This window comes from Enhydra lutris, unplaced genomic scaffold, assembly GCF_002288905.1.
Source record: "Enhydra lutris kenyoni isolate GAN:26980312 unplaced genomic scaffold, ASM228890v2 scaffoldscaffold85, whole genome shotgun sequence".
Taxonomy (NCBI): domain Eukaryota; kingdom Metazoa; phylum Chordata; class Mammalia; order Carnivora; family Mustelidae; genus Enhydra; species Enhydra lutris.
Window position 1 is genome coordinate 8,647,234 of NW_019154169.1, and position 27,403 is coordinate 8,674,636.

General features: G+C 59.3%; 1 protein-coding gene across 2 annotated transcripts; it reads left to right on the plus strand.

The window, feature by feature from the left end:
• Positions 1 to 355: 355 nt before the first annotated feature.
• LOC111161493 (latent transforming growth factor beta binding protein 4) lies at positions 356 to 26,612 on the plus strand. 2 transcript variants are annotated; one of them, XM_022525190.1, is made up of 33 exons: positions 356 to 501; positions 2,333 to 2,391; positions 2,550 to 2,688; positions 3,245 to 3,354; positions 8,146 to 8,337; positions 8,520 to 8,767; positions 8,844 to 8,946; positions 9,357 to 9,431; positions 9,546 to 9,668; positions 10,196 to 10,360; positions 10,983 to 11,129; positions 11,260 to 11,364; positions 11,743 to 11,877; positions 11,966 to 12,091; positions 12,865 to 12,990; positions 13,562 to 13,804; positions 14,283 to 14,408; positions 14,497 to 14,616; positions 15,503 to 15,631; positions 15,813 to 15,938; positions 16,326 to 16,448; positions 16,668 to 16,799; positions 17,784 to 17,915; positions 17,995 to 18,120; positions 19,524 to 19,670; positions 20,998 to 21,264; positions 21,552 to 21,623; positions 21,933 to 22,061; positions 22,252 to 22,398; positions 23,316 to 23,468; positions 24,153 to 24,533; positions 24,946 to 25,098; positions 26,177 to 26,612. In XM_022525190.1, exons 1-33 carry the CDS (start codon positions 356 to 358, stop codon positions 26,329 to 26,331), a joined length of 4,860 nt encoding a protein of 1,619 aa, XP_022380898.1. In that variant the 3' UTR covers positions 26,332 to 26,612. The 2 variants fall into 2 exon arrangements, with proteins under 2 accessions (XP_022380898.1, XP_022380899.1); XM_022525191.1 differs by lacking the exons at positions 356 to 501; positions 2,333 to 2,391; positions 2,550 to 2,688; positions 3,245 to 3,354 and adding an exon at positions 4,581 to 4,821.
• Positions 26,613 to 27,403: the final 791 nt, after the last annotated feature.

Sequence of the window (27,403 nt, forward strand, 5' to 3'; positions counted from 1 at the left end):
GCCTACGCATCCCTCCCAGCCGTGGGGGGGGGTGTCCCAGCATCTGCACTCCTCAGCTTCTCCTTCCGGAGTCGGCACCTGACTCCCGATTTCCCCTCCAGCACTGAGAACTCCGGGCCCCAGCGCCCCCCGCCCGGCACCTGTCCCTCTTAGCCCCTCCCTTGCCGCCTTCCGATTGGCCAAGCGGGCAGCGCCCCCTGGCGGCATCGGGCTCCGATTGGCGGGAAGTTCGCAGCAGCGGCCGCGACTGTGGAGAAAATGAGTCTGCCTCGGGCGGGGGCGGGGGGCGGGGCCGCGCCGAGCCGGACCCGCTGGACAGACTGCCCGCCTGGAGCAGGACTCCACGCCGGACACGATGCGGCGGCCTGGCCCCAGCGGCCGCCGCCCCCTTCTGCTGGTGCTGCTGCTGCCGGTCTTCGCAGCCACCGTCTCCGCCGCCAGCCCCAGCCCCAACCCCAGCGAGGCCGTCGAGGTTGCGGGGATCCCGGGCCGCCCGGCCGGGTAAGCCCCGCTGCAACCCCTTCTTCCTTGTGCCCCCTCCACCCAATAAGTCTGGCGGTCCGGAAGCACCAGGACTTGCGGATTTAGGGGGATGACGAACCCTGTGTTTCGTGGGTAGTGATGAAAGTGCAAGAGCCCTTGGATTTATTAGGACCCTCTATTTTGCATGGCTTAGAATCGGGGAGTACTGAAATTTGGAGGCGAGGGATTCGCCGCTGGTGTGGTAGATGGAGAATATGGCCCCAGGGAATTCTAGGGTCTTTTCGACGAAGGGTCCTAGCTTCTATGGGGATGGAGTTTTGAGTTTTCCCACGATGATAGATGGGTGGGGCCCTTCAGATGGGATGGAGTTCCCCAAGCTTCTTGGGTGCTTGGAAGGAACAGGAGTAGCGGAGGTTATGAAGGGACTCTATGGTGGGGTTGAGATGCCCTGGTTTTCTAGGGTTTGGGAACGTCTGGATGAATTAAAAGGGACTCTTGGATTTTCCTAATAACTTAGGAAGACGTGGACTTCGGGCTTGATGGCCGAGGAGCTTGCAAGGGGCGTTTGTGCGGAGGAGGTTCCTCGGATTTCATGAAGATTGGGGATGCTCTGGTTTCCTAGAATTTGAGGATCCCGGGCTTGAATGAGGGACCTGTGATTTCGCGGCATGCGATCCAAAATTTCCTATAGATTTGGGGTTTATAGCTATTCTTCCTGTCTACGGGTGACGAGATCGAAGAAAGCAGTCTGCCCAGCACCCCCACCCCCAGCCCTGCGGCCCAGCGCTCGGTTACAAAGGCCCCGGGCTCCGCTCCCGCCTCGGTCTCTGCGAATGCGTTTAGTAACCCGAGACGCGCCGGGGGCGGGGCCGGGAAGGGGTTAACCCGGAGAAAAGGCGGGAGGGATAACGGCAATATCGGGGGGCCCGGAGGCTCCCATCCGGGCGTTCTCTTCCCTCACTGGGCCCCACCCGTCTGGAAAGAGTCCGTGCGCCCGACGTCCCCTTCACAGCATCTCCCCACCGCCCTTTTCTCGGGGCCTGCGCGCGCGTCCTCGTCTCTCGTCCCCCTTAGCCTGGATAATGGATTTGTCTGGGGGGCCCCCTGGTTGCGACGCACTTGGCGCTGGAGCTGAGGACTCCGCTATCCAGAATCTGAGACCCTCTGGGCGCAGAGATTTCTCGAAGAACGACTCCTCCCTCCTGGTCAAGCGGGAAACTGAGGCCCAAAGACCAGGAGATGCTGGCTCAAAGACACAGCTCGTGGAAAGGCAGGAACGGTCTAGAACTCAGGCCTTGGGATTCCCAGTTCTGGGCTGTGTTTCCTTCGGTAACCCCCTCCACCTCAGCACCCTGCTGTACCCACAGTCAAAGGAGGACCTCCCTCCCCAGCTGCGGAGGCCTGTGGAAGTCGCGCCACCTGCCGGCCTTGCTCGGGATGACGGCTGAGTCAAAGACAGGGATGAGCGGGGAGGGCGGGGTTCTAGATTCCCAGACAGTCGGGGGCTTGGAAACGAGCTTAGAAACCCTCTTTGAGTCTTTTAAAAAAACCATTAAAAAAAAAAAAGACTTTAAAATGTCCTTACCAATGAGACTTTACAACTAAACACTTCAGAAAATAAGTAAAAGTCGGGTTGCTGTGACCTCCATCCCTGGAGAGTTTATGCCAATTTGCCTCCCAGGGTTCAGATGGGGAAACTGAGGCTTCCAGCATGGTGCTTCAGACTGATCAAACATCTATTTCGAGTGCTCTCAAGCCTTCTCTTGGCTTTCTCTCCCCTACCCCTTGTTTCCCTCTCTGGGGAGTCTTAGAGAACTGGGGCCTGAGTGACTTCCACCCCTGTTTATAGTCTTGCTGCTTGTCGGTGCTGCACAGGCCGATCGCCCAGGAGAAGTCGCTGCCTCAGAGGTGGGTTCTTCTAGGTGGGATATGGGTAGGGAGTGTAAGAGCACAGGGGTGGGGTCTCCCTTCCCCACCCTGCCTCCCAGCTGGAATGCTGGATGCACTTGGTGGAAAGAAAGACTTGGTCCCCTCCTTCTCCACTTAGTCCCTGGCTGTCTCCGAAGCCTCCTGCAGGGTCCAGAGCTGCCCGCCCGAAAAGTGTGCAGGCCCTCTGCAGTGCCTGACCCCCGTGCCCCTGGTGCTGCCGAGCCCCAGCCCCAGCGTGAGGAAGAGACAGGTGTCCCTCAACTGGCAGCCACTGACGTGAGTGTGCGATCCCTCCCTGCCCAAACGCTGAGGAGCTCCCAGCTCTGCCACTATTCCCCACACACCTTTCTCTCTGCTCCCTGTGTCTCTTCTCCCTTCTCTGTCTCTCTCTCTCAACTTGATTTGCTGTTTCTAGCTCTCCTTTTCTCACCTATCCCATCCTCTGTGTCTTTCATTCTCCATTTCTCTGCCCCTGTCTCCATGCCCTCTGTCTGTATGTGTTCTTTTCCATTTCTGTCTCAGTTTCTCCTATCATTATCCTCTGTGGGTCTTTGACTCTCTCTGTCTCTCTTTCTGCCTCTGTCTTCTCTCCTCTTTCTCCATTCCTCATCTCCACCGCCCCCCATCTTTGCCTCCGTTTCTCCCCAAGCCTGTGGAGAACGCTCAAGGTCTGGTCCCTGGAAAGGGATTGGGGGGGGGGGGCGCGGTTGGAGAGCAGCTACTGGGAGATCTCCTGGCACAGAAGGCCCCTTCCAGCTGAGGGAGAAGGGGGTCTAGGGGGGAGGGAGTGTCCACCTAACCTCGTTTGTCTCTTTGGCCCTCTCCTACCCAGGCTGCAGGAGGCCAGAGCTCTGCTGAGACGAAGGCGGCCCCGGGGGCCGGGGGGCCGGGCACTGCTGAGAAGGAGGCCCCAACAGCGCGCCCCTGCCGGCCAGACCCAGGGTAAGAACATCCGCCCTTCCTCTGGCGGGGGGCAGGGTGGTGGGTTCCGGGCCAGATAAAGCCGTCTGGTTCCCACGGTCCAGCCGCCGCCTAGCTGCCCCCCATTGTAGCTCAGCCCCCCGCCCCCCAGGCCCCCAGGATACCGACCCTCTAGGGACCCTGGCGTCCCGCCGCGCGAGGTGAGCCCGGGACAGGACCAGACGCCGGCCAGAGGCGCTGACCCGCGGGGGTGGGGCCGGGAAGCCAGGCGTCCGGGCTCCCTGCGGCCAAAGAGGGGGGCGCTGTCCCGGCAGAGAGCGCAGCCGAACTAGCCCAGACAACAAAAGCGATTGTGCGGGTTGGCGCCTGCCCGGTCACCGAATGCCCAAAATTGTGGGCCGGCCAGGAGCCAAAGGCCTCCCCCTGCTTCCCCGACCCTCCCTTTGCCCTCCTCCCACTCCAGCGCTCGGCCCCTGGGCTAGCACACCCCCCTGGTCTCAACTACCCTCTAAAGTCCCCCCCCCCTGCTGTGGCCTTCAGCCCAGATGTGTCCCCTTCTCCCTAAAGTCTTCCAGATGTGGGCATCCGGCCAGATGTGAGGACCCCCGCCCACAGCCTCAATCCACGGTTCACTCTTGTCCATTCTGACTTCTCCTACCAGGTGTGGGGGGTCCTGGCCAGATGTGACTGCATCCTCAGATGTGCCCCCCCCCGCCAGCGTCCTGCCCACAATCTAGACCCCCAATTCCTTCACGTTCCCAGGTGCACCGACCCTTCTTCTCTCCCCCAGATGGGCCACCTGGCTGCCCAGATGTGCCACAACAGCCCCCTATCCAGATGAAGCCTCCTTCTGTGTGTCTAGGGCGGGGAATCAGCCTTTACCGGCCTCCCCAAATGTGGCCCCCACTACTCTTTTCCTCTTTATGGATTCAGCCCTGTCTAGGGGGAAACCGACCCGCCCCCACCTGTTCCCTTCCCCGCCGCTCCTTTGCGGGCCCCATTCACTTGTTGGTGCGAGGCGGGGGCAGACGGGGCGCCCCCCTCCCCCCTGTGAGTCTAGCGCCCAGCCTGCGCGCCTCTGGCTGCGCGCCCAGCCCCACGCGCCCCCGCGCGGCCGCCGGGGAGGGAGTGGTGGGGAGGGGGGGCCTGAGCGGGGGCGCGGCCGCCCTCCCCCGCAGGCGGGCGGGCGCGGCCGGGCCCCTCGAGCGGGCTGGGGCGGCGGCGCGGCGGAGCGCGGCGCTGCAGCCATGGCGGGCGGCGCGCGGGTGTCGCTATTGGTGCTGCTGGCGCTGCTCGGACCGCAGCCCGTGCTGGGCCGGCCCCGAGAGCGCCTCCGCGTGCGCTTCACCCCTGCCGTGTGCGGCCTGCGCTGCGTCCATGGCCCCACCGGTTCCCGCTGTACCCCGACCTGCGCGCCCCGCAACGCCACCAGCGTGGACAGCGGCGCGCCCGGCGGGGCGGCCCCGGGGGGACCCGGCTTCCGCGCCTGTGAGTGCGGGGTGGTGGTCCCGGGGGAGGGGTTCCCTGGGGGAGGAGGGTCCCCGGGGATGGGCGAGACAGTCCCCCAGGGAGAGGGAGCCCAGATTCGGTATGCAGGAGTTCTGGGGAATCCCTGGGGTATTTAAGGAAGGGGGACTTAAATTCCTAGAGTTTGGAGTTGAGCCCCGAGAGTCCCGATTTTGCAAGCAATGAGGATTCTCAGGGACCTGTGGCGTCCCACGTGAGGGGACTGGGGACAGCTTTCATGCCTCTGAGTTAAAGCGGGAGATACCAGAACTGAGGGGCCTAGAGCTTGGGGGAAGGGGGCCCCAATTCTGAGGTTGTAAGGAATCCCTGGAGACCAAGGGAGGGCTTCAGGGCCCTGAGGGGTGTCCCAGTTTCATTCTTGGGTGGGAGGCATTATTAAAGTCCTAGGTGAGAATGCCTGTGAAGAGGGGTATTGGGGTGAGGAAAGTTGATCCCAAGAGCTGAGAGGGAAAGGGTCCCTGAAAGGGTCTCTGCAGGCCACTGAGTTGCAAAGGTCCCACGTGGGAGAGAAATCCAGATAGGAGGCCTGGAGGAAGGGGCGCCCCCTGGAGGGCAGAGGGGACAGGAGGGTGTTCTCCGGGCACCCCTACAGTAGGAAGCAATCCCACCCCCCCCCCCCCCCCCCCCCCCCCCCCCGTCAGGTGAGGTGGGGAGGGCCAGCCACCTGTTGGCCCCAGGATGCCGGAATGGGCGGGCTCTCAGGGTCGGGGCCTACCTGCCCCCAACCTCAGAGGCCCTCTGGAGTGGGGAGTGGGGGCCCCTGGCTCTGAGAACTCGCCCAGCCTGGCCCCCAGCCAATCCAGCCCTGGCCGGCGTGAGCTCATCTCCCGCCTCAGCCCCCGCCCGCTGCCACTCCCTCCCTCCTCCCCTCCCTCCCTCCTTCCTACACTGACTCCCGGCCCAGCCCCAACGCGCCCCAGCCCCAACGCGCCCGTGCCAGGCGCCGTGCCCAGGCGCCGTGCCCAGGCGGGTGCCAAGCCCCTGGAGGCTCAGGAGGGGCATGTGAAGGGGGGCTGACCCTGGCAGGACCCCGATGTCCTCAACTCCTTATTCCTCCAGAGGCGTGGGGCATGGAGTTGGCTGTACCCATGTAACCAGCCATCCGGGGTGTGGGAGCCCCAAGGGAGCTGGGTGGTGCGGTGGAGAAAAGGTGGAGAAATGCCGGTGGAGGCTGGAAAATGTCCTGAGACCTAGCTGGATTACCATGACCACCACCAGAGACCCCTCCTATTCTGGAACCGTGATTCCTAGTTAAGTTTCTCTTGCTACTCAATTAAGGACCCTTATTAGGGCACTCTGGAGTCACGGCCCGACTCCCTTAAGTAGGGGAGCTCAGCATCTCAGCCTTCAGACCCTAAGCCTCCTCCCCATCCCATCAACAGACTCCAGAGACCAGCCCCTCCAGTAAAGTTCCCTCCCATTCTTCTGATGTAATCCCCCCAAACTGTGCCCCTCACCAGAGAACTCTGTAGTATTGTCCCTCAGCTACTCCTCCCTACTTCTCAGAGAAACCCCAGATTACAAACCCTGTACAGCGATAACTCCATTCCCTCACTGAATTCTCTTTCCACAAAAGACTACCATTCTCTTGTATTTCCAGCCGAGTGCCATCAGATTCCCGATTCCTGTCTTCCCAAGCCCTGCTTTTCCAGCTGACCCCTCCCCCAGGAACTTCTGATCCATCTGTCTTCAGAGAACCCTAGAACTGCTCTTAATCAGCTGGTTCTCCAAGAAGACTCTGCAAACACTGTGCCCTCTATGCAGCCATTAATCCAAAAACTTGGGTACCTAATCCCTGAGCTGGGAAGGGAGGGGGATCCACAGTATCTAAGAATCTTCCCAGACAGTTGAGGCTCCTGTGTGCTGGGGACTCCCAGGGAACCCCACTTCTCCATGTAAACCCTGTTCTCAGCACCCTCAATTTGGCTGTCCCCCAGAAGGCACTAGAATCCTGTTTTCTAGGTAACTCTCCCCAAAAGAATTTAACAGACTTCTAATGAAAGGGAGCTTCAGTTTCCTCTGAACTAGGCTCTCTTTCCATTCTAGAAATCTTGAGCCATCTTTGAATCCCAGAGCACTGCACTCTATCTCATCTCCTTCCAGGAGCCCAGTCTCTACCCTTCTAAACAGAAGGATCTCCCTCTCTGCTTTTCCCCTCTCCACTGTGTGGCTCAGAATCCCACACACGCCTTCCTGGACGGCCCCAGCCGCCTGTCCCCTTCCTCCCTCCGCACAGCTGTCTCCAGCTGTTCTCTGCAGCCCCAGGGGAGAAAGGGAGGGGTGCCCTCTCAGGATACGTCCGGCCTTCTTTGGCTCAGAGGACTCGGGGCTCCCCAAGGGTCCGGAATGCGGAGCCGCCGCCCTACCCCCGCCGCACCCCTCTCTTTGTTTACCCCGCCGCACAGCTGGCAGTGCCCCGCCCAGAGGTGGCTAGGGGCCCAGCGAGGGCGCGCAGAGGGGAGAGAAGGCGCGTCCCCGTCGCGGCCCCGCCCCGGGGCTACAGGAGGCGGGAAGGCAGAGCGAGAACTCTGCTGCCAGAGCCGGGAGGGGACGTGGGCGGAGACAAAGCGCGGTGGGTGGGGCTAGGACGCCCAGATAGCCAGGGAGGTGGGGCGGGAGGAGCGTGAGCTGGGGGAAATCCGCGTGAGGAAAGGCGGGTGGGCGGGGCTAAAGGCAGCTGGTTAAACACCTTGACAGCCGAGGTTTTAGAATCCGGTGGATAGAAGGTAATGTGGGCGAATAGCTTAGAAGGGGACGTCCAGCCAGTAGACGGAATCTGAGTGTCGTGGACCTCTGCAGACGGGATGTGCGTGTGCCTAGAATGGTAAAGAGACAGAGTTGGGCGACGGGAGTGGTGCCAGGGAGGTGGCCAAAATGTCGATTTAGTCAATGGAAGAGACCAGCGCCGGGCCTGCGTAGCTAAAGACCCAGCCAGATGATTAGACGGGCGGGGCTAACTGCTTAGGAAAAAGCGAGAGTGGTCCGGGCTGAACCAATGGGCGGGGACAGCGCTGTCTGGGTGGTGCTGGAACGCCTGGACCCGGCCTCAAAGTGGGACTGGAGAGGAAGGGCGGAGTGACCTGAGAGTGAATGAAGAGCGGAAGGGCCTGGGGACCTGATCCAGGGGGCGGAGCTATACCAAAGGGCTGGACGACGGGACCCAGCCAGTGCAGGTGGCCGGGGTTGGTGGGGGTGAAATAAGACAGCTCAAGGCGGAGCGACTTACAACGAGGTCATACTTTGAGTATAACGTTAAGGTCTGAGCTAGCCTCTCTCTCCCCCCAGTCCTGTGTCCCTTGATCTGTCACAACGGCGGTGTGTGCGTGAAGCCTGACCGCTGCCTCTGTCCCCCGGACTTCGCTGGCAAGTTCTGCCAGCTGCATTCCTCGGGCGCCCGGCCACCGGCCCCAGCCATGCCGGGCCTCACCCGCTCGGTGTACACCATGCCACTGGCCAATCACCGCGACGACGAGCACGGTGAGGAAAATGAGGCCCGGGTCCCCTCGGCCCCATCTGTTCACTATCTCGCCGTTTCTCTGACCCTCATCTTTCCTGCCTTCCCCTGAGTACCCTTCTCCAGCGCGCCCTTCTCCCCATTCCTAGTCCCAGTCCGTAAGAACCCGTGGCGACACCCCTTTGCCCTGCCTTGCCTCCTCCAGGCGTGGCGTCCATGGTGAGCGTCCACGTGGAGCATCCTCAGGAGGCGTCCGTGGTGGTGCACCAGGTGGAGCGTGTGTCCGGCTCTTGGGAGGAGGCGGACGCCGAGGCAGTGGCACGGGCGGAGGCGGCGGCGCGGGCGGAGGCGGCGGCGCCCTACACGGTGCTGGCACAGAGCGCGCCGCGCGAGGACAGCTATTCGGATGCCTCCGGCTTCGGTTACTGCTTTCGGGAGCTGCGCGGAGGCGAAGTGAGACGAGGCAGGTGGGGAGGGGCCCGGAGCGTGCCACCACGAGGGGGTGCGCTCACCCAACACTTTTCCGCAGTGTGCGTCCCCGCTGCCCGGGCTCCGGACTCAGGAGGTGTGCTGCAGAGGGGCAGGCTTGGCCTGGGGCGTTCACGACTGTCAGTCATGCTCGGAACACCTGGGTAAGCCCCAGGACGTCCCTGAGGTGCTTGGAGCTGGGGAGAGGTGATAACCCAGTGACTCCTGGTACTCTGCTCACAGACAAACCGTGTTCACAAAATCAAGCCACACCTGCCCAGCTGTGGGGATCATTTCCAGTCTAGACCTATCCATACCGTTCTGGGACCGCCCACTCCGCTTTCTGACTTAGGCTACTCTCTTCTCACCCCACCTTTATGCCATGGCCCCACTCATGCATTTCTGGAGCCTCCCACGTTGCCTTCTGTCCCACCTCCTACCTAAGGCTCTTGCTGCGCTCAAGCCGCACTCAAGCCGCTCCCAACATCCTTTAACCCCTCCCATCCCTCTTTTGTCCCCGCCCACCTATTTTCGCTCCGCCCGCCCCTGGCCCACCCCTCTCTCCTCTCCACAGGGATTTCAGACCGAGTAGGCACCCCAGATGGACCGTGTCCAACCGGCTTTCAAAGGGTTAATGGGTCCTGCCAAGGTAAGCTCGGGGGTGGGGGGGGCACGGGGCAGGAGTGGGAAGGGCTTGGCTCTATGAGCTGGGCTGGCAGGGAGCTCGTCCCTGAAGCTACTGAGACTACGGCATTCCTGGCAGATGTGGATGAGTGCGCTACCGGTGGGCGCTGCCAACACGGGGAGTGCGCGAACACGCACGGCGGGTACACGTGCGTGTGCCCCGACGGCTTCCTGCACGACTCATCCCGCAGCAGCTGTATCTGTGAGCCACCGGGAGGGGGCTGAGGCTGTATCCCGAGTCTGTCCTCCCAGCCCTCAGACCCATTCCAGAGCATCCCTGGGCCTTAATTCCCTTAGACTCCCCAGGTCCTCCCAGACTCCCCCTGGTCACTCTTATTACACCCCTCAGAACGTCTCAGACTTTTACACACCTTCAGACTCCCTAGACCTTCTTTAGCCCCTCTAAGAACCCTTCAAACCTTTAGGTCTGTATCCTTTCAGATCTTCAGATTTTCTTCAGCTCTTCTCAGGCCCCGAATCCCTTCGTCTCCCTCCACCACCAGACCTTCTGCAGACCCTGAGATCCTTCTCAGATTCCCTCATTCCCTCCTCAGGCCCCAGACCTTTCTCAGACCTCCAGACCCCTCACCTCTCCTTCAGACCCTCTTAGACCTCTTAATGGCCTTTACACCCATTAAACCCTCCCGGGGGCTATCCTCCTGTCTCCCAGATCCCCTACTTCCGCTACACTCCCAAGCCCGCCCTGAATAATTTTCACTCCCACCGCAGCCCAGCACGTGATCTCAGAGGCCAAAGGGCCCTGCTTCCGCGTGCTCCGCGACGGTGGCTGCTCGCTGCCCATTCTGCGCAACATCACCAAGCAGATCTGCTGCTGTAGCCGCGTGGGCAAAGCCTGGGGTCGAGGCTGCCAGCTCTGCCCACCCTTCGGCTCAGGTGAGCGCCTCCGGCCTTGGCCTATCTTTAGACTTGACTAAAGCTGCCTACTCTAGGCCCCGCCCCCGGGCGCTAGCCTTGGCCACGCCCCCAGCCCCTGAGATCCTCAGACTGGACTCGGGCCCGGCCCCACCCCACCTTTGGCCACACCTACCCCTGAGACACACCCCTGAGTCCCCGCCCAATTTGACAGCACCTAGCCCTTTGGATATGCTCCTTGCCCAACCGTGCCCCCAAACTTTGGCCAAGCCCGAAGTTCCTGAGACCCTGCCTTAGCCTAGGCTCCTTCTTGGGCTCCACCCCAGACACCCCCTTTCCTGAGACACTTCCCTGGCAATCTGCCTTCTGCTTAAAGCCAGACCCTTCCACAGACTAAACCAGATTCCACTCTCAACCCTTGTCCCTGTCCCTATACCAAATAAGGAAAAACACCCTTGGTCGCACCCTTAGCCTCTGAGATGTCCCATTCTTTGGCCAGGATACTACCCCGAACCAGCATCCAACCCAAACCCCTGACCCACACCTAAAGCCAAGCCCTGCCCCCAGTCAAGGTCAGATTCTAGACTCCTCATTCCCTCCTACTTTCACGTTCTGTCTCTCTCCCTCCCTTTCTTGTTCCCAGAGGGTTTTCGGGAGATCTGCCCTGCTGGCCCTGGCTACCACTACTCGGCCTCTGACCTCCGCTACAACACCAGACCCCTGGGCCAGGAGCCACCCCGAGTGTCCCTGAGCCACCGGGCTCCACCCTCCACCCCTAGGCCACCCACAGGTGAGCTGGCTTCTGGAGGAGGAGATGCCATCTCCAAGGGGAGGACTCAGCCTCGTAAGGAAAAGAGGAGAGAGAGGAGGGGGGACACCCAAATCTAGGTCTCCATTTACTGGTACCCCTTTTTTGCCAGGCTTTCTGCCCACCCACCGTCCAGAACTCCCACCTGAGCACAGGCCGGGCCCTGAGCTTCCCCTGCCCAGCATCCCTGCCTGGTCTGGTCCTGAGATCCCTGAATCAGGTGCAGTAGAAAGAATCGAGGGCATCGATGGGGGTATTACAGGTGGGGATTCCAGTGGGGAGCTCCAAGGTGAAGATCTCAGGATAGGGATGTTACAGCAGGAGGAGTTAAGGAACGGGTGAGAAGAGAGAAAGGTTTCGACGGGCAAGTGTTGGGTAACATTAGGAGCTGGTGTCATACAGGCCTGGGTTCAAGTTCTCTGTCAATTAAGCAAGTCATTTAACCTCTCTGAGCTCAGAAGCGGACTTGCGGAGGGACATCCATGAGGGTGCCTTAGGCAGAGCATCGGAGGGGATTGTACTGGGATGAAGGGGACAGAGGATTCAGAGATGGAGGAACCCTGGCTGTCTGGACCCCCCCCCCCCCCCCCCCCCCCCGGTTCCTCGCCCGGCGTGTGTCAGCGCAATCCCCAGGTCTGTGGCCCGGGACGCTGCATCCCGCGGCCCAGCGGCTACACCTGCGCGTGCGACTCCGGTTTCCGGCTCAGCCCGCAGGGCACACACTGCATCGGTGAGTCTGGCAGTGGGGGTGGACGGAGGCGGGGCGGGGTGGGGGGCTCTGCCAATCGCCTCCTGACCAGCCCCGTCCATGCCCTCAGACGTGGACGAGTGTCGCCGCGTGCCCCCGCCCTGTGCCCCCGGGCGCTGTGAAAACACGCCAGGCAGCTTCCATTGCGTGTGTGGCCAGGGCTACAGAGCGGGCCCGCGGGCTGCGGAGTGCTTGGGTGAGAAATCCGCCCCGCCCAGCTTCAGGCCCCACCCCTGCCGGGGTCGCCCTCCAGCAGTTCCCTCCGTCCCGCGGTTCCCCACGCTTCTGTTCCCGTCCCCCACCCCGCCCCCGCGATCTGCTCCCGCTCTCCCTTCGGCCCCACCACTGCCTCTTCGGCGCCCAGCCGGCTCTTCCCGTCCGGGCGGGTCCCTGCTGTACAACCGCCCGGCTTCTCTCCCGGACCCAGTCCCGCTCCGCTCCTCCCCTGGCCCCGCCCCCTCCATGTTCCCGACGGGCTCCCGCCCTCCCCCCGGCTCCGCCCCTGTCCTATACCCGCCGCATCCTATCTCCTGACCACGAGCCACAATTCCCACCCTGCCGCACCTCTGCCCCGTCCTCACCCCGCAGCGCCCTTTCCCTCGCTCCTGCCTTCCCTTTGTTCGGTCCCCAAAGCTGCCCTTCCCACCCTAGCCCTGCCCAGGTCCTGCCCTCCCCACATTGCCCCCCTCGCTGATCTTCTCCCCGCCTCTGCCCTGGCCGGGTCCCCAGTCGTCGTCTGGTCCTCCCTCTCACCTGCCCTCCTCCCGCCTTCCCCGCCTACGCCTTAAACCTACCCACTCCGGGCTGTCCTACTGCCGCTGGCTCCCGCCCCAGTGTGGCACCGGCCCAAGTTTGGCTCCGCCCCTGCCCTCTCCACCTCCCATCCTCCCTGAGCCCTCTGAAGGCGGGCGTGGGGGGAGTGAGGGGGAGTGTCTGGCCCAGCCTCAACCTCCGGGTTGGTGCCTGCAGATGTGGACGAGTGCCACGGCGTGCCGCCGCCGTGTGACCGCGGGCGCTGCGAGAACACGCCAGGCAGCTTCCTGTGCGTGTGCCCCGCTGGGTACCAGGCGGCTCCCCACGGTGCCGGCTGCCAGGGTGAGGAACTGGGAGGGACTCAGGGGAAAGGGATGTGGGGGGAAGGGTAGAGCAGCAGTGATGAGGGATGGAGAAACTGAGCAAAGAGGCAGGAGGAGACTGATTGCTGCGAGACGGAAGGGCCAGGTTCTAAGAGCCAGGGAGGCAGCTTGATGGCTGTAGAGACAGACTGACATGGGGATGGAGAGGCCGAGTGGTCAGAAACAGAAAAGCTGAGTCATGGAAGTTGGAGAAGCAGAAGGATGGAAGATGGAGATGTCAGTTATGGGGGAAGGGGGTAGAATAACCAATAGTGCAGAAAGAGACCAATTGATGGGGACTAGAGTTCTAAGAGGGCGACTGGAAGCTTAGGGATTGAGAAGGTAGAGGGATGGAGGACGGAGAATTTGAATAACAGAGAAGAGGAGGTAGAATGAGGCAGACAAGGAGGCAGAGTGATGGGACAGGGAGGCAGAATGATGGAGAGGGGATAGTGAACGTGTTGGAAGTCAGGGAGGCAGAGCAGATCGTGGGGGTGGGGCGTGGGGGGGGCATAAAGGTGTGACTCTGGCTGGCCCCTTGCCCTGGGCAGATGTGGACGAGTGCACGCAGAGCCCGGGCCTTTGTGGCAGAGGGGTCTGTGAGAACCTGTCCGGCTCTTTCCGCTGTGTTTGCCCGGCTGGCTTCCGGGGCTCGGCGTGTGAAGAAGATGTGGATGAGTGTGCCCAAGAGCCACCGCCCTGCGGGCCAGGCCGCTGTGACAACACAGCGGGCTCCTTCCACTGTGCCTGCCCTGCTGGCTTCCGCTCCCGAGGGCCCGGGGCCCCATGCCAAGGTGAGGGTGCTGGGTCCAAGTCCATTCCACAGCCACTGGCTGTGGGGACTGGAGAGAGACATGGTTGGGGAGTAGAGAGATAGGGTGGTGGGGGTTGGTGATGGAGAGCAGGGGCACAGGAGTGGAGGTACGGAAAGGGTGGGGGGGGGGTTGACTCCAGAGTCTTCTCCGCTTTCTCCGAATATGAGGGTGCCCTGCGTTCCTCCTCCCTTTTGGAATGACTCATGTGCTTGTCTGGGGAGGGGACCACCCTGAGGTGGGGAGAGCAGCACGTAGGAGGTGGGGTCCTAGCTTCCCCGTGGCAGCTGGAGAGACCATTGATGGGGGTCCAGGAAAGGAGTCTGTCTGGGAGTGGGATGAGCCTGGGCAAAGTCCAGAAGCCTGCCTCCAGCCCGGAATGTCGGAGTAGATGGTGAAAGCAATGGGGATGATTGGGTCCAGGCCCCTTTCTCAGTCCCACTGGTCCCCTCTCCCCCAGATGTGGATGAATGTGCCCGTAGCCCACCACCCTGCGCCTATGGTCGGTGCGAGAACACAGAAGGCGGCTTCCAGTGTGTCTGCCCCACGGGCTTCCAACCCAATGCTGCCGTCTCCGAGTGCGAGGGTGAGGCCGGGGAGGGAGGGAGGAGTGTGGATGGGTGAGGCGGGCTCTGGGCTGCTCCTTCAAGGCCACCTTCTTCCCTGCCCCCCAGATGTGGATGAGTGTGAGAATCACCTGGCCTGTCCTGGGCAGGAGTGTGTGAACTCACCCGGCTCCTTCCAGTGTAGGGCTTGTCCTGCTGGCCACCACCTGCACCATGGCCGATGCGCTGGTGAGACCAAGCCCCGGCTATGACCTTAGACCTGCATCATGATCCATACCCTTCTAACCTGGACCTCAGTTCCCTGGACCATGACCCCTAGAGTCTGACTGTGACTCTTGACCTAGATTATGGGCCCTTGACCCGTATTGCAATTCCTGATCTGGACCATGAAACTTGACCCTGAATGTGACATCTAATTCTGTGACCCATGAACCCTCAACTTGGCTGTGACATTTGACTCTAGCCATTACCCCTGCTGATAAACACTCCCTACAACCCTGATAAGCAGTTGTAACCCTTTTAATCCTGACTGTCCCTTGACCCTGAATGTGACCTGTGACCCCTGAAACTGACTGTGCCATTTAACCTAGCCATAACTCCTGCCATAACCCCTGGCTTTCTGTGACCTTTGATCCTGTCTCTCACTGCCCCTGCCCATTCCCAGAATTCCTTCCCTGGGGCCTGATTGGGTTCATGATCCCTGACCTGACCCTGACTAGAGGCAGAATTCTGGACCCTGACTCTCACCCCGATCCGAACTGGTCTCAGATGCCAATTACTGACTCTGACCCCTGATTCAGCAGAATACCATCCAGTGCTCTTGGCTTGTAATACCTGGCCTCTTAACCTAATTAATTTCTGACCCCAGTCCTAGTCCAGAGTCCCTCCCTGACTCCAGGATCCTAGCACAGGGAATTCCCAGAAATCCAGATTCACAGGATTATGGTCCCTAGAATCACAGAATCTTGGTGTACCCCACTCACTTCTGCCACAGAGCCTTCACCTCCTATCCAACCTGAGACACTACCCACCAACTGCTCAAGACCCCTCAGCCCCAAGGGGATCCTTGCAGTGTCCCTAGACCAGACCTCCTCTGAAACTTGCGTTCCCACAGATGTGGACGAGTGCAGCTCGGGTGCTTCCTGCGGCCCCCATGGCCACTGCACCAACACCGAAGGCTCCTTCCGCTGCAGCTGCGAGCCGGGCTACCGCGCGCCCTCTGGTCGGCCTGGGCCCTGCGCAGGTGGGTAGGGCAGGGGAGAGGGCGGAGAGGGGTCGAAGAACTTGGGAATCCAGGGGTCTGCGTTCCTCGGCAAACGCTGTTGGAGAGGTGGAAGCTGGTCTGGCAGGCTGTGGGTGGGGCTTGCGGGCGGAGTTGCTCCTTGGGCGACGACCCCCGAGTCCCATCTCTCCCTGTACCCTAGACGTGAACGAGTGCCTAGAGGGCGACTTCTGTTTCCCCCATGGCGAATGCCTCAACACCGACGGCTCCTTTGCCTGCACTTGCGCCCCCGGCTACCGGCCCGGACCCCGTGGAGCCTCTTGCCTCGGTCGGTACCCAGGCTGGGTCTGGACCGGGAAAGGGTGGGCTTACACCAAGAAAATCAGGACTAGGAGAGCGCGGAAGGCGGAGTCTGAATTTTAGGACTGAGGTCGCAAAGCTTCAAAGCCGGGCGTGTGGAGCCTCCTGGTGGCGATCAGGGAGGGGCGGGGTTTGGAGGGGAAAGGAGCGGAGTCGGAGTAAGGTGTGCCGTGATTGGAGAGGGCGGGGCCTGAACCCGTCGGGAGGGAGGGGCTTGCAGAGAAAGGAGGAGCCCAAGACGGGCGGGGAAAAGAGTAGGAGGCCTCAGTCAGAGGGGCGGGGCAAGGGGCAGAGGGGCGGGGCCTGCAATGCTAAGCGGCGGAGGTGGGCGGCCGTTTCGAACGTGGTCCCTCAGACGTGGACGAGTGCAGCGAGGAGGACCTCTGCCAGAGTGGCATCTGTACCAACACCGACGGCTCCTTCGAGTGCGTCTGTCCTCCCGGACATCGCGCCGGCCCAGACCTCGCCTCCTGCCTGGGTGAGAGGCGCCCCCGGCCGGATCCCTGCCCTTTCTCTCCTACCTCCCCTTCTCTCCCATTAGGCTCTCCTCCGCTGCTTCCTCCCTACCCGCCCCCCCCCCCCCCCCCCCGGCGGCGCCCCGTTCTCTCTACTGCCTTCCTTAACTCGCTCACCTGTTCTCCTTTGCCTCCCAGACTCCTCTGCTTCCCCCATTTGACTGCTGTTTCTCCTTCCTCAGACGTGGACGAATGTCGCGAGCGGGGCCCTGCCCTGTGTGGGTCCCAGCGTTGTGAGAATTCCCCGGGTTCCTACCGCTGTGTCCGAGACTGCGACCCTGGCTACCACGCGGGCCCTGAGGGCACCTGTGACGGTGAGACTACTCTCCTTCCCTACCCCTGCCCCTAGGACAAGTTGCTGGAGTCAGCTCTCTTGGGGACTTGAGGAGGAGCACCCTGCCTTCGGGACTTGAGGGGAGCGAAGGAGTCCCCAGCCCGTGCACTTAACCGTGTCTCACATCTCTGTGGTGGAAATAAGCCACCAGTGTGCCCTTGCATTTTCTCGTGGGGGTGAGGTGGGAGGATTGGGGGAGCAAATGAAATGACTTGGGCTCTCTGGCTAGCAGACCTCTGATCTGTGGAAGCCTAGTTTCAGGGTACCTCATTCGAATTCCACAAGAATTCATTAAACACCTGTGTGTCAGGCACTGGGGGGGGTGCAACAGGCATCAAGTCAAACAAAGTCCCTGCCCTCATGGAGCTGATGGGGGATGGGGAGGGGATGGGGAGAGATAGGCAGTAAATACACAAATAGATTCAAGGTTCGTTCAGCAAACACTTTGGGGGCACCTACTGGGTGTCGGGCACAGTTCTACACCTTGGGGATACAGGGCTGGGGGGGAGGTGGCAGGAGCCAGACAGACACAAGTCCCAGCATGGTGGAGTTTGTAGTCTAGGGAGGTGACAGTTGGTATGCCAAGAGACACATGGATAATATAATATCAAGTTTAAGAAGGAAAATAGAGCAGGATAAATGGACATAGATGATAGAACGGTGGGGGAAGGGGTGCTAGGAGGGCTCGACCTTGACACTTGAGTGAAGTGAGAGAGGGAGCCATGCAGAGAGTTGAGGGAAAAGTGTTTCTGACGGAGGGAACCGTGAGTGCAAAGGCCCTGAGGTGGGACCATTTGGACTGTGAGAAATGGCAGTAAGAACTTAAGAGTCTTTAGAAGCTCAGACTCCTAGAATACCAGATTTATAGAGACTTCTCAGCCACGGGAACTGGAAACAGCATCAGGATCTTGTGAATCTGGTCCTGTGACTCCCCTCCCCTCCACCCACACCACTTTTTTTGCAGATGTTGATGAGTGCCAAGAATATGGCTCAGCGATTTGTGGAGCCCAGCGCTGTGAGAACACTCCTGGCTCCTACCGCTGCACACCGGCCTGTGACCCTGGCTATCAGCCCACGCCAGGGGGCGGATGCCAGGGTAGGTGTCCGTCTGGCTTTGGGTGAGATGTGGAGGGGAAGGAAAGTCCAGCAAGGGCCTGACTGTCTGGTGGTTGCAGATGTGGACGAATGCCGGAATCGGTCCTTCTGCGGGGCCCACGCCGTGTGCCAGAACCTGCCCGGCTCCTTCCAGTGCCTCTGTGACCAGGGATACGAGGGGGCCAGGGACGGGCGTCACTGCGTGGGTACGGGGCTCCAGGGGATGGATGGGTCCAGAGGGTGGGGAAGAGGTTGGTCAGGCCCTGCTCCCCTCTGCAGACCCAAACAGCTCTGAGTTCACATTTGCTATGAATCAGTATAAACACACACACACTGGGCCTGTGGAACTTAGACTTGGAATATACATTATTTCCATATTGGTCAGGACTCCTTTTGGTCGCAAGCAACAGAAACCCTGTTCATTCAGATCTTGTTTGGGGAGGGCTTAAAAAAATACATGTGTAAAGTGTGTAAAATGCACACTAATCTTTTTTTTTAATGCACTCTAATCTTAAGTGCACATAAACATTTTCTCTTTTCCCAACATTTTGTGAGGAAAATATCTAAATGTACAGAAAATTGAAAGACCTCTAAAATGAATGTCCACATGCCCATGATCTATATTCCATTATCATTCTTTTATTTACTTCTTGGCTCACCTACCTGTCTGTAATTCATCTTCTCTCTAGGATTGGTTTAAAATTAAATCACAGGCATCAGTACATTTCTCCCTAAATTCTAAAGTATGTATAGCATTAACCAGAGTCCAGTAGGAGTTTCCAGATATTTTCACTTGAGGTTCAATTTACATACAGTGAGTTGCACGAATCCTAGTTTTTTGTGCATATATATATATATATATATATATACATATATACATATGTGTATATATGTATATATATATATTTTTTTTTTTTTTTAAGTGGGCTCTATGCTGAGCCAACATGGGGCTTGAACTCACAACCCTGAAATCAAGACCTGAGCTGAGATCAAGAGTCCGATGCTTAACCGACTGAGCCACCCAGGCACCCTGTGTGCAAACACAATAGGCTTTATTTCTTTGAAGAGAATTAAAACGGTGAAGTCCTAGAAAATGTTTAACTTGAGGCACACTTGGATCCAGGGATTCTAACAAGGCTAGCTGTCTCCTCCTCTCAGCCCTGCTTTCCTCTGTTGTATTTATTTTCAGGCAGACACTTCACAATGACAAAGAAGGCCCTAGCACCTCCAGGCTAACATCCTTAGCTTGGTAACCTCAACGCTAAAGAGGGAGGCTCATTCTTGATATTCCTAGCAAAAGTCCCAGGACTGGCATTGACTGCCCCACCACCCATCTCTCTGAACCAGAGAAATGCAGTAACCTGGTCAGCCATGCCTGGAACTCGGGTCTACTTGGAGTAGATTTAACCGTACTCAAAAATACATGAGTTGAAAATGGAGGAGCAGAAGGCTCCGAAGGGAAAGCCAGGGTTTGTCCCCCAAAGAGAAGTAAATGATGGGGTCTGAGTCGTTAAAAATACCCATTACATTTGGGCATTTCAGACTTTTAGAGCTTTGGAATCACAGACGTTTACAACCGTTGACCCTCTCCTTTGTCTCTTGCTCACAGACGTGAATGAATGTGAAACGCTACAGCGTGTGTGTGGAGCTGCCCTGTGTGAGAATGTTGAAGGCTCCTTCCTCTGTGTCTGTCCTACCAGCCCTGAGGAGTTTGACCCCATGACTGGACGTTGTGTTCCCCCGCGAACTTCTGTTGGTAAGACTGATGAGTCTATTTAACTGATGGCTGCAGGGCTCACAGAAAAATGATGTGATCTAACCATTCCAGGCACAGACAGTTGCCATGTTAAGTGCTGTTTTAAATAACAATAAAAAAATCAAAACACATGGGTTAATACGGGTGGTGGGACTCGGTGTCAGCCCTGTCCCTAACTCTATACCAGATTCTCTCATTCAACAAATGTTAACAGGGCATCCACTGTGTTTAGGCCCTATTCTAGGTCCTAGGGACACAGTAGTGATGAGGAGAGACCACTCTGTCTGTCTTTTTTTTTTTTTTTTTTTTTTTGAGACCACTCTGTCTTTAAGGGGCTCACAGACCAGAAGGGACAGGCAGAGAAATCAGGGCTAGAAGGAGGAAGCCCAGGCCAGAGGGAACAAGGCTGTGCCGGGGCAAGGGTAGGGGATTATGGGAATCTGGAGGAGGTACCTACCCCAGCTTGAGATGAAAGTCAGAGACAGCTTCCTATAGGAAGGTAGGTCTAAACTGAGAGCAGTAGGATGAGTAGAAATAAGCCAGGTGAAGTGGGTGAGGGAGGGCATTCTGGGCAGAGGATACAGCAAGGGCAAAGGCCTGGCAAGGCAAGCGAGGACCTGACCTGTTTGAGGACCAAAAATAAGTTCAGGGTGGCATGCTGTACAGAGCAAGGGAAGGGGTGGGGAGAAACGAGGCCACAGAAGGGATGCAGTGCCGGATCGCACTGATTTACCATCTTTGGGAGGTTGGCCTTTCCTGAGGGCACTTTGAGTGGGAAAGAGGTATAATCAGATTTTAAAACCTCCCTCCAGCTGCCCTGTGAAGGTGGACTGGAGTGGGTGACACTAGGGGCTGGGACCCTAGAGAGCAGGTTGGGCCAGGGACCTGGGCAGGAGAGGAGAGGACTAGACCAAGGCAGGGGGCTGTGGGAGAGGAAGGGAGGGTGGGTGGCAGAAGGCAAGAGGCCGGTGGCCAGGCTGTGGGCTGCCTGGTGGAAGAGAGAGATGTGTCCAGGCCTAAGGCTAGGTCTGGAAAGACTCTGGGGCCTGTTTAGAATGCACTGGATCTGAGGACCCAGGAGATAAAAAGGAGGCCAGAGACACCCCCCTCCTGCCCCCGCTTCCCAAAGTGCCCCTGGGCCATGGGCCAGACACCTAGCAGGGTGTGAACTGGGGAGGCAAGAGATGGAGAAACGACAGGGAGTGAGAATGGATGAGGACAGATGGGGAGAGGTGTGGAGTTGGGTTCTGCCTCAGTTTCCTCATCTATAATATCGGGGTGGGAGGCTCAGCCCACACTGGGCTAAATTAGCCCCTTGCTTCCCTAGGCACATTCCCAGGCCCACAGCCCCAGGCTCCTGCCAGCCCGGGTCTGCCTGCCCGGCCACCTCCGCCATCCCCGCCCCGCCGGCCCAGCCCACCCAGGCAGGGCCCTGCAGGCAGTGGGCGCCGGGAGTGCTACTTTGACACGGCAGCCCCGGATGCCTGTGACAACATCCTGGCACGGAATGTGACGTGGCAAGAGTGCTGCTGCACCGTGGGTGAGGGCTGGGGCAGCGGCTGCCGCATCCAGCAATGCCCCAGCACTGAGACAGGTGGGCAGGGGCTATGGGGTGGATGGAGGGCTGAGGGTTTGGGTCGAGAGAGGGGGGCATGGGACTGGGACAGCAGATGCACTGGGACATGGACTGGGGTACTGGGAACTGCAAGGGCAAGGGTGAGCTGCCAGCCAGGTGGGCATGAGGCCAAGAGGTGAGCACAAAGGCAGGGGGCTTGAAAACTTGGGTGATGAAGGGTGGCCCCCAGGGGCAAGAGTAAGCCCAGGACCCAGGGCAGGGGCTGGGTGTAGCGCATCTGTGCTCAGCCTTGTGTCTGTGTGCAGTGGAGTACCAGTCACTATGTCCCCATGGCCGGGGCTATCTGGCACCGAGTGGAGACCTGAGCCTCCGGAGGGGTAAGGCCAGACTTCAACCCCAAATCCCCCTCAGCCCCCAGGCCCAGCTCAGTCTCACCCGCTGGGTCTGTTCACCTCTCTCTTCTCTATCTCTCACTGGTTCTCTGTCTCCCCGACTCCCCCACACCCCATGCTCTCTCCGCCTTTCCCTGTCTGTCTACCTCTGGGTCTCTGTCGCCACCTTTCGGTCCCTCTCTTCCCGGGTCAAGCCTCGGAGCCACCCATTCCCCACATCCAGCCGCCCCACGCCCTGGCCCGCCCCCTTCTCTCGCCTGGTGTGGGGCGCGCCTCTGACCATCCTTCCCGTAGACGTGGACGAGTGCCAGCTCTTCCGAGACCAGGTGTGCAAGAGCGGCGTGTGCGTGAACACGGCCCCAGGCTACTCATGTTACTGCAGCAACGGCTACTACTACCATGCCCAGCGACTGGAGTGCGTCGGTACGAGCCCCCTCCCCTCCCCTCCCCACTTCCCCGACCGTCTACCCCACCAGTCCCTCTCTGGAATGTAGCCACCGCCAGCAGGAAATCCTTCCTGGAGTCTAGACTCCATCTATCACTGTCAACGCGCTGGGCAAGTGGGAAAGGATCAAGGGCTGCTTCCTAACCACTCCCTCCACGCCTCCCTTAGATAACGACGAGTGCGCCGACGAAGAGCCTGCGTGTGAGGGCGGCAGCTGTGTTAACACCGTGGGTTCTTACCACTGCACCTGCGAGCCCCCGCTGGTGCTGGACGGCTCCCGACGCCGCTGCGTCTCCAACGAGAGCCAGAGCCTCGGTAGCCCAGCCCCCAGATCCGCCTGTCCCGCCTCCCGTCCCGCCCCCTCGTCCCGCCCCTGGCTCCACCTCACGTCCCGCCGGGCCCGCGCCCACGCTCGGCCCCGCCCCCTCACGCCCCTAACTCTAACCCCATTTCCTCGCGGTTGTCTGAGGCTCCTACAGGCCAACTGGCGTGGTGTCCGGGGCTTCTCCCGAAATCAGAGGTCCCAGGGGAGCCTGCCACTGGCTGGCCGTGTGTATCTGCACGTTGATTATAGCCCCGGGGTCCCGGCTTCCTTTCGGCACACTGGGTGCGCCGGCGATTGGTGGCTATGGGGAATTTTATTTCTGTTATGGGACCTGGTTTTACTAAGCGCTGAAGCCGCGCTTCCTGTGATGATTTCCCTGTGTGTCTCTGTCTCTTTCCACCTCTCTGGGCTTTCCGGAATTTCTGCCACTCTTGGGGTCTTTCTAAGTCTGTTTCTTTTCATTTCTCTCTTTCCCTCTCTCTGCATCTTTGCTTTCCTGTTTTTCTTGGAGTCTCTGATTCTTGGGATGTATTTGTCTCTATCTCTTTGGGTCCTTTCTTTTTGCCCACTGACCTAAGCTCTCTTCTCCTTCCACACCCTGTTTTTACATTTCCCCCCACCCCTCACCCCCTAAACACCCTGGGACTCCATTCAAACAATGCTCAGATATAAAAAGCAACTGCCCTTCAGAGGCTGGGCTTGGAGAGAATCCTCTCAGACCCTACCTCCTCTACGACTGCCTCATTTCAGACCAAGCCCAGGAGCTACCTCAGAGGGCCTCCGGGAGGCAGATCACAGCTAAGGAGAAGCATCTGGTGTTAGGCACCAGGTGGCTGGGTTGCTCCAAGCGTTTGGGAGGACCCGATCCTGCCTGTCCCACCCTGATGCACGCTGTCTCTGCCCTCAGATGACAACCTGGGAGTGTGCTGGCAGGAAGTAGGAGCTGACCTCGTGTGTAGTCGCCCTCGGCTGGACCGCCAGGCCACTTACACAGAGTGCTGCTGCCTCTATGGCGAGGCCTGGGGCATGGACTGTGCCCTTTGCCCCGCCCAGGACTCAGGTACTGCCACCTGCCTGGGCCACACCCAGGGGCCGAGACAGCCCATGAGACCCCTCCTTCCAGATCCTCTGCCCTTAGGCCTGACCCCACCATCCTGGCCCACAGACCACAGTGTACTGGACACTCACTTCCAGGTGCCTAAGACCCCAGCACACAATCCCAGAGACCCCCAAAGCTTGGCTCTTAAAACCCCTGAATCCCCCAATCCTTAGCCCTTGGGAATACAACCCCAGGCCCAAAACCCTGGTCCTTGGTCCTCAGACCTCCAGCTCCCCTGGCTCAGATCCCTTCCTATGCATCCTGGCCCCTCAGGCCCCCAGTTCCCGGGACTCCCCAGCTCTGGTCCCTAAAACACCTTCCATCTTATTTCTCTAGGCCCCTAGTCCAAGATCCCAGGGGTCCCCCCAAATTCCAGCACTTGGACCCTGATTCCTACCAGCAGCTGTCCTTAGTACTCTTGATGCCAGCAACTTGGAATCCCAGTCTCAGCCCTCAGCCGCCTAATCCTAGCTCCAGAACCCCTGATCCTGACTGAGGGATCCCAGCCCCCTCCTTTGAAGCCCTTCCCATGCCTCAGCCCCAGGCCCTCCTCACTTCTCTGGACTCCTCTTTCCACACTAGGACATGAATGGTGGGTGCTGAGGCTAGCCTGGGCTAACCATGAGGCTTGGCTCCTGTTTACAGATGACTTTGAGGCCCTGTGTAATGTGCTGCGCCCCCCTGCATACGGTCCCCCGCGGCCAGGTGGCTTTGGACTCCCTTACGAATATGGCCCTGACCTAGGTCCACCCTACCAGGGCCTTCCCTATGGGCCCGAACTGTACCCGCCAGCCGTGCTACCCTACGACCCCTACCCACCTCCTCCTGGGCCCTTCGCCCGCCGGGAGGCCCCGTACGGAGCACCACCCTTCGACATGCCCGACTTTGAGGACGATGGCGGCCCCTACAGTGACTCTGAGGCTGCCGCGCCACCTGGCCCAGGCAGCCGCTGGCGCTATCGGTCCCGCGACACGCGTGGCTCCTTCCCAGAGCCTGAGGAGTCACCTGAAGGTGGAGGCTATCCTGGTGAGCACTGCGGCCGAGAGATGGAGACTGAAATGGGGAGTTAGGGGTGCAGAGAGATGGAGACAGGGAAGAGGGAGAGAAAGAGCATGAGATCCAGAAACCCAGAGAAGCGTGGGGGGGGGTCTGGGGGGCATTGGCTGAGAGAGATGGGAAAACACAGATACAGTCGGAGAGAGCTACGGAGAGCCGTGAAGAGGGACGGAAACACCAGCAGACCAAGAGGTGAGGACCGCAGGAGAGCAGATCGAGGGAAACTTGGCCCCACAGCGCCCCCCAGAGCCCCCGAGCGGGACGCACAGTTTAGAAGAGGATACCCGGGCGGGGCGCTGCCCCACGGTGGGGGTTCGAGGGATGGGAGGCTGAGACCATCCCCCCACCAACAACAACCCCAGAGTCCCCGCCTTCTCTGCAGGCACCCTGTCTGGGCCCTACGAAGGACTGGAAGCGGAGGAGTGCGGGATCTTGGACGGCTGTGCCCACGGCCGCTGCGTGCGTGTCCCCGAGGGCTTCACCTGCGACTGCTTCAGTGGTTACCGCCTGGACATGACCCGCATGGCCTGCGTCGGTGAGGGGCGGCCAGAACCAGCCCGCGCCGGGAGAGGGTGGACGCCCTGACTCGAGCAGGGGTGGGAGGAGTCGGAGATGTCAAGGGGTCCGGCCAGATCACAGGGAACAGGAAGGAGCTCCCGCACAGGGATGGGGCTTGCCCGCAGAAGCTGAGGTCAGGCTGCGAGGACCTCAGGGGGGCTGGGCTTGAAGCAGGATCGAGGCATCCTGAAGAATCCTGCAGATGCGATCTCCCGGTCCTACCTGGGGCGATTTGCTTGACCTCTTCGGAGAGCTTCCCACTTCTCCTCTGTAGAATGGGAATATGAGTCAGGGCTGCCTAGTTCAGGGAGCAGTAAGGCAAAGTGGTTATAGACAAGGACGCTGGGGGAGTTGGACAGACCTCAGGCTCAATCTAGCAATGTGCTGTGTGACCCTAGACAGGTCATTGGCCCTTTAGTTTTTCGCATTCAAAAAATGAGCATAGTTGCAGAACCCATTTCGTAGAGTTGTGACCATCATCAGTACTGATTGACGGTGACACAGGCCTGTGTGTAAACCAAGGCTCAGAAAAGAGGACTGAGTGTCCCAAGGACTCACAGCCAAGAAATAGCAGGGGACTGAGAACTCAGAGACTGTGAGAGCTGGCCTGAGAACTCGCTGGGCAGAAAGGGGGCTTGTGTGATATTGGGCAAGGAGCTTTCCCAGGCTGGGCCTCAGTTTGCCCGCATGGCAACGGGATCACGGTACCTACCTCATAGGGTTATTAGGAGGATAAGTACACGTAATGTGCTTTAAACAATGTCTGGTATAGAGTAAGCATTGGTTGTTGTGATATCATTATCAGTATTATTTTCCTAACAAAAACCTAGTGACCTAAGGGCTACCGTCCCCATCTCACAGAACACAAAGCTGAGGCACAGAGAGGTTAAGCCACCTGCCCAGGCTCACACAGCCAGCAGGTGGTAGTGGCCACAATTGACTCCAAGTAGGAGGCTCAGCATTTGCACCCCTTTGCCTCAGGAGCCCCAGGGGCCAGACAAGTGGGTTCTAGGGTCCCGAGGCCTGAGCAGCGCTCCCTGTACCTCCTTCTGCAGACATCAACGAGTGTGACGAGGCTGAGGCAGCCTCCCCGCTCTGTGTCAACGCACGCTGTGTCAACACTGATGGCTCCTTCCGCTGTATCTGCCGCCCAGGATTCGCACCCTCGCACCAGCCACACCACTGCACTCCTGCCAGGCCACGGGCCTGAGCCTTGGTAGCCCCAGGCCATTCACTCCACGCCTGAGCACGCAGGTCCCTGCCATACACCCTCCTGCCTGCTTGTATTCATGAGCAGGGGGTGCCTGAGGGCCAGCAAGGAGGGACACACGAAGCATGAACCGATGGAAAGAGGGATGCCCTTCACTGCTCCTGCCATCCTTAGACCCTCCTACTGACGCTGTGGGGCCCTGGGACTAGCCCTGGGTGCCTTCACGTTCCCTCTCCTTTTTATAAAAAATTTCAATTAAAAAACACCTATTTTGTACCTTCCGCTTCTGTCTGCCTATGTATCTTTCTCCTCCTATGTCTGTTTCTCTCTGACTCGCTTTTCTCTCTGGCTCTTGTCTTTCTGCTTCGTTTTTTCTATGACACAGGGACATAATCTCTGTGTCTGTGTATTTTTTCCTATCTCTCTAATCTCAGGAGAGATTCCCCTCTCCCCACCCTCCACCCCTGCCGTGTCGGGCCTTGCTCAGAGGGCTCCTTCTTTTCTCAGCTAGAGGGGGCCCTAGATTTCCCCTACTCCCCAAAGTCAAAAGCTATTGTGGGACTTGGGAGGTGGTGGGGCCTGGAGTCCCTGGAGGGATGAACGGAGGAGACCTGGACCTCCAGCTAGGAGCAGGGTGTGGCTGTCCTGGTGGGTGGCCTGTGCAGAGACATGTGGAAGTGACAATGAGCTGTGTGTGTTATGCTGAAGTGTCCCACACAGGCCTCCCTACCCCAGTGACCCCTGCCTACTTTCTGGCCATGATGGTGTTAGTGGTGATGGTGGTGGTCAGGAGAGTCCAAATTCTTACCACAAAAAGGGCAAAAAACAGCCTGGCAAATCATAAGCTTAGGCTACAGGGAACGGTTGGGAGTGGAAGGGCTCATTGGCACCAAAACAAAACAGAACGGAAGTCTCTGCCTGAGTCATTCTTCACCCACGTAGCAGTGTTAGGGTCTTTTTTTTTTTTTTTTTTTTTAAGATTTTTATTTATTTGGCCCAGAGAGAGGTGGGGAGGGGCAGAGGGAGAAGCAGACTACGCACTGAGCGCAGAGTCTGGTGTGGGGCTCAACCT